We start from the raw sequence: 6,533 nt of genomic DNA, 5'->3' as shown, positions 1-6,533 counted from the left end.
AAGCGCAACCTATATTATAGCTCTATAAATGAAGCACACAGACTTCATTAGAGCCACAGAAAGACAAAAGTTTTGCTGAAAACGCACAATACACAATTTATTATGTACATTAACAACGATTCAGGACCAATATAATGTAATTTAAAGGAAAACTATGTGAATGGCGCTCTGTGGCGCGGCAGGATTTTCTGTTGGCTGCATTTAAATCCGCGTCTGAAGTTTCTGTTCAGCGTGTAGTATCACATGTCTAAACAAATAGCACGTGCTGTCAATGATTTCAACACCTAGAGGCCGCTCTCGCACTGTATAATTACAGCAGACCCTTCTCAGCCGCTCCAGCAATGGACGCAACCCGGGAAAACTATCGGCATGGATTTTTGACGATAACCGATAGTTCCAGCAATCAACTATCGGTGCCGATTAATCGGAAAAACCGATACATCGGTCGACCTCTAATTGTGACCTATCTCTAGGTCACACAGCAGCAGAACACATTCATCTGTCCTGTTTTTGAGTCCTAAATATACTTACATCCACACACTGTTTGGTACTCAATCTCCAGCCCTGATCCCAACTTTGCAAATGTCAATGTCTGACTCAATGACTGAGTGTAAATATTAGGCATTATGAGGCCTTTATCAAACAGGCACCGATATTTGGCATCTGGACTGTGTGCTTGGCCAATAGGAGAGGAATGACATTGAAGAGTTACAAGCTGACAAAGGGCAGAGAAGAGACTGGATGAGCCAAAAACCACTCATTAAATGGTCTGGAGGATTTCCTGACCTTTCATGCTGATTTACCCTAGAGGGCATGTAAGCATTCGAGTTTCCCTAGAAGGAATGGGGGAAGAGACCGTAGCAAGCGCTATGACTTCTCACTTCAGGATTGTTGGTTAGAGTAGCACTTCACCAGGAATTTGTCAATTAAACAAGTTGAAATTTGACCTTTTTTACAGCTATGCATCGTATCAAAAAGTAACTTTCTCATGAAATTTTGATTTTAATATTTCCAGAAGTAGCCTACTGTTGAAGAGCTGGGTCAAAACTCACCTTGACCCGAGTTGTAGATTGCTTTGACGGATTTCTTGACCTTTTGTAAAGCTGTTCGGTCCTGGTCCAAAGCCTGGAGAGGCAGACAAAAAGAGAAGAGAAGAGGATGGTTATAAAACACAGCTAAAAAAGGTCTGTGATTCATTTATGATTCATGATCTTAGAATTCCAGAAGAACTGCATCACTGGCCACACCTCGAGGGGCAAAACCAAACATTGGGAATCTGGAGGCATTTCCAATGCTCATATGGTCCAACAGGTGGAGAAAATGTCAGAGATATTCCCTGGAAGACCAAAATTACGACTAGAAAAGTAGCTTATACCCTTGTGAACTGCAATATTTATAATCTGATTAAAAGCAAGTCAGCCAACTAATAAATGAAACCAACATTGGACAAGATCTCCTCAGAAAAGACAGCCTAGAGCGGTTAGACAACTTAACATACCAGTGACAGACCCTTGACACGCAGTTTCCTAGCAACCGCAGCAGCACGAGGATGGGGAGAAAACCCCTCGACCGCGCTTCATTGTCTTGAGGTGGATATCATTTCAAAAATCAAAACCGCTGTGAAACTGAGAGCGTAGCGAACAGAACATGCTCCTGAGGGTCTCAGCTCATGGATATTCTCTTCAAATATCTCTTTAAATATTTCTCTTCAAATATTTTGATGAATGACCGAGCAGCCCACTGACCTTCTATCTACTTGTTTCTATCTTTAAAAGAAAGAAACCATGTATGAATTGCTGGGAAACATGTAAAATCTTTGCTTTACTCTTATACACGCTTTGAACTTGTATCCTGGCTGATGTCCTCCTCACTCCTTGATTCTATCAGATGTGTGTCTCTCTGGATGAAAGGGAAATTATGCAAGTGTACAGAATATAGGCAAGCTGACGGTGGGGACAAACAAGTATTTTGCGAACTGAATTTGTAATGCATCATAATGCATTCATGTGCCCTGTTTCAGCTGGTGGCTAACAGATGTGTGTCCCGGCGCTGAGCGTTTTGAGCGAGCGGAGCGGAATCTTCAGAAAGGCTCCGCTCCCCGCTCCGCTCACATGCTCTGGTGTCCTAACAGCCACAGCTACCATCACAAACACACTCCTCCCAAACACACACATACACACCCCCCCAAACGTACCCAAAAATTATCTGTGGTGTCTTTAAAGAAGCCCTTCAATGGTGATTAATGAGAAAGACAGAGCTTAAGGCCACAATTTGAAAGTAAATCCCTCAACATTCACGACTGAAAATAAAAACTACATGGGGACATTTTAAAGGCCTTGGTGAATATTGATACATATCAACTACTAAATGAATGTATTTACATGCTTTATCATGAATTGTGAATTTAGTAGAATAATTGTCTTTTTACACGCTGCGTTGCATCGCGCCGTGTAAACATAAAACTATGTCTGCATTTTTGATCGGAAAAATGACAAACAACAAGCGCTACTCTACACTGCTCAAAACTCGCGTTTGAATCATCAGTGGCAAATCCTTTAAATATGAAAAACGTACTTACAGTCTGTGAGTCAGAACAGCCGGCATTGTAGTGTACTCTACCAGGATCAGGAAACAGTCCTCCATAAAATGTGCTGCACACATCTGAATATTTGGGTTGAACTGTTCTGGAACAGTGTTGTAAATACAACTTAACCACTGATTTCTAGTTGTGTCCTCTTTTGGAAGACCAAACAAAGTAGTTTCACTTTCACAACGAAACACACAGCGTCACACATGGCGGGCTAGAGTGAGCGGAGGCCGGCGGCTAGAGTGAGCGGTGTGATGTAGACATGTGGGGCGTGCTAGAACGAGCCGTTTTAGGTAGGCGTGGTTGACTCTTAACTTTTATAAATAATATCTCTTTGGATTTGAGACTTTAGTCTTTGCAACTTTACAGATCTTCTTTATGCACCAAGAGCTTGTAACACTCCAAAGAGAAAGAAAAATTTAAATCGCATCATATGACCCCTTTAAATATATGTAGCCTTGGTGAGCATAAGAAAGTTTTTTCAAAATTAAATTTAAGGCTTATAAAGATTAGGCGGCAATAGCCTTGTGGGCATTACATACAGGCATACAGCACTGTTGCGCTACGGGCGTCCCGAGTTCGAATCCCCCCTCTCTCCCACTTCACTTCCTGTCTCCTCTTCACTGTCCTATCATAAAAAAAGTCAAAAACACCAAAAATAAATCTTTAAAAAAATCATACAGATTAAACTAGTGAATACACTTTAATATTTTAGCTTTGGTTTAAGTTAATATTGTTTGTTTTCATGTCATTTAGCAGACACTTTTATCCAAAGCGATTTACAAATGAGGACAATAGAAGCAATCAAAACCAACAAAAAAGCCATAATATGCAAGTGCTATATTAGTATATTATTATAGTATTATATTTCAATTTCACAAAGAAATGTGCAGCATTTTGTCCAAGCAATAATAAAAGGACACATTTAATTTATAATTTGTCTTAAATCTCATTTTGCAACAAAAAATAAAATAAAATTGTGAATCGAATCATGACATCAAAATCGTGAATCGAATCGAATCATGAGTTGAGTGAATCGTTACATCCCTAGTACAGCAGTATTAATTTTGGCAGCCATTTTTAATTTAGTCTTAGTCTTACTCAAATGTACATTTTAGTTATCATATTCAGACAACCTTGTTCCTGTTTTTGTTTATTCAATGAAATGTATGAGCATTTTAGTCAGGTTTTAGTCAAATCTTAGTCACATTTTCGTCATTCTGTATAAGGGTTAAACGGACACAAAAAAAAAATTCTCAAAATTATAATCGTAATGTTTGTTGTCATTTGAGAAATTTACTTTTGCATTTCAGGTATTGCACTTTCACCAGTAAGCACAAATCAATAGAATGTGGACATAGGCTACATGGTGTATTTTACTTCATCTAGTGTACTGATTTATTATAGGCTTTTTATTATATAAATTAATACCAAAGACTTATGCAATCTCTCTGTATAAATTATGAATACAGCTAAAACAAACTAAAAATATTATAACAGTGAAATTAGTAATTCCACTAAATACAAATTGCAATAGCCTATTTCTCTTTTAAAACAACAGCGGTTGAGTAAGTGCATTTATTCAGCGATCAAAATCGCAAACAATACAGTCGAGGTCTCATGACAGAACACTGACCGGCTGAATGATGCTTTCATTTAGATTGCTAAACTCCAGCTTGTTTGTCGGCTATGAAAACAAATAAAGTGAATGTAACCATGTAAGCCTTTATATTATGTGCTATAAGGGTGAAAATCACATTTCATTCTAACATTGTAACATTGCAATCTAAAAACAAAAATAAGGCTTTTAAAGCGGAAGTTAAATTCACTAAACTAAAAATGAAAATAAATGAGAACAAAAGCACAGTCACTTTACAGTCAGTGCTATCATAAAAATAGACTTTCTTGTAGGCTTAAAATTCTACATGTCACATTTATTGTCCAACTACAAATATTTCAGTGTATACATGTATATTTTAGTCAGAATTATTGCGCTTCTATTTAATTGAGCTCTGCCTGTTTGGCGCGCATGTGCATGGCGGCGCTCGTTCACTGAAGTCTGTGAAGTAAACATTTTGTCTCCTTTTTTTGACGAAAATAAAAAGAGGTTTTTGGTAAAGTTTTTATCTTTTTTAATACATTTTAGTCTCGTCTTATTTCGTAAACGAAATTGCATGTTGATATAGTCTTAGTTATCGTAGGCGCTCGTTCACTGAAGTCTGTGAAGTATAGCGGAGAATCCCAAAGCAGAAGGCTCATGCACTTCTGACAGAAAAATGGAAATATTTTCTAACATTTACAGATGGCAAATATACTTATGAAATGTAATTTATGCATTCAGGAAGATAGCACATCTCAAACACATTAAACAGCGCGAGTAGCGAACATTGTTCATCATAGTCTTCATTAACCAAATTAACACTACTTAGCAGGCAGCACCACAAACAAACATTTAAAAGGCAACTATCAGTCTTCAAGTATAACAAAACATTACATGTTTTAGTATGAAACTAGAATATGTATAATGCTGCTAAATTTCGTCCAGTGATCCAAAGAACAACAAAAAAAAACTGTAAAAGTTTTAGGGCTGGGCGATATGGGCAAAAATTCATATCTCTGTAATTTTTGCCCGATTTGCAGACTTCTGACAGAAAAATGGAAATATTTTCTAACATTTACAGATGGCGAATATACTTATGAAATGTAATTTATGCATTCAGGAAGATAGCACATCTCAAACACATTAAACACCGCGAGTAGCCTAGTGTCTGTCAGCGGCACATGCAGCCTTTCTGTCAGAGCATCTGACGGGTCGAGCCGCTTAAACTAATATGCGAAACCAAACTATAAACTATGTCTTACTAGTTTTTAAAGGCCTTAATATGAAGCTTGTCACATGTTTAGAACAAATTGGATTATGCACTTTCTCCGCAGCAGCTTAGTCTGTGTCCTCCGCTATATTTTCTGATGCGCTCGTATCAAACTACTGTATATTGATATAAACGGTATTGCCTCATATCGAATCACTTATAAAGAAATTTTCAATATATCATACAAACTCATTATACCACCCAGCCCTAAAAAGTTTGACGTCACTATATATTTTTTTTCCCGTTTTTGAAAGAAGTCTCTTTTGCTCACCAAGGCTGCATTTATTTAATCAAAAATACAGTAAAAACTGTAATATTGTGAAATACTACTACAATTGAAAATATCTATTTTCTATTTTAAAATGTCATTTATTTCTGTTATGGCAAAGCTGAATTTTAGCAGTCATTTCTCCAGTCTTCAGTGTCACATGATCCTTCAGAAATCATTCTTATTAGTAAACATTTCTTATTAGTATCAATGTTGAAAACAGTTGTGCTGTTTAACATTTTTGTGGAAACCGGGATACATGTTTTATAGGATTACATATGAATAGACTAGAAAGAAGTAACTAATTTCAGCCACAGTTTCAGCGTCTATTTACATTTTACGGCAAAGAATCTATAAAATATGTCCAAAAATTTTACACACCGGTCTGTTATTGTGGGGACATTTCCATGCCCCTTAACATGACACGGCACAAAACGAAACGTGATTGGTTGCTTTACCTACCCATATGGGCTCCATTCAAAGCGGCCAAGGTTCCCAGACCTTCTGCCGTCAGTCTGAAGGTCTGGCTACGTAAGACTAGGAGCACACTATCTTACAGATAACCTTAAAGGGATAGTTCACCCAAAAATGTAAATTTGATGTTTATCTGCTTACCCCCAGGGCATCCAAGATGTAGGTGACTTTGTATCTTCAGTAGAACACATATGATGATTTTTAACTCCAACCGTTGCAGTCTATCAGTCGTATAATGCATGGCAATGATAACAAAATCGATGAGAGTAAAAAAAACATGCACAGACAAATCCAAATTAAACCCTGCGGCTCGGGAAAACACATTGATGTCCTA

At 37.4% G+C, this 6,533-nt stretch overlaps 1 protein-coding gene across 4 annotated transcripts in view; it reads right to left on the bottom strand.

The window, feature by feature from the left end:
- The window catches only part of LOC107583981 (arf-GAP with SH3 domain, ANK repeat and PH domain-containing protein 1-like), a 38,217-nt gene extending 35,067 nt beyond the window's left edge, over positions 1-3,150 (bottom strand). For all 4 annotated transcript variants that reach the window (XM_016270376.1, XM_016270393.1, XM_016270384.1 and 1 more), the window contains exons 1-2: positions 3,130-3,150; positions 1,053-1,125 (exon numbers count right to left, since the gene is read on the bottom strand). In XM_016270376.1, the coding sequence (XP_016125862.1) occupies positions 1,053-1,125; positions 3,130-3,135 (79 nt within the window). In that variant the 5' untranslated portion in view covers positions 3,136-3,150. The remainder of the gene's footprint in view (positions 1-1,052; positions 1,126-3,129) is intronic.
- Positions 3,151-6,533: the final 3,383 nt, after the last annotated feature.

This window comes from Sinocyclocheilus grahami, unplaced genomic scaffold, assembly GCF_001515645.1.
Source record: "Sinocyclocheilus grahami isolate Dianchi unplaced genomic scaffold, SAMN03320097.WGS_v1.1 scaffold5.1, whole genome shotgun sequence".
Classification (NCBI taxonomy): Eukaryota; Metazoa; Chordata; class Actinopteri; order Cypriniformes; family Cyprinidae; genus Sinocyclocheilus; species Sinocyclocheilus grahami.
Note: the sequence above shows the minus strand (reverse complement) of the source record. Positions and strands in the feature narration are given on the sequence as shown.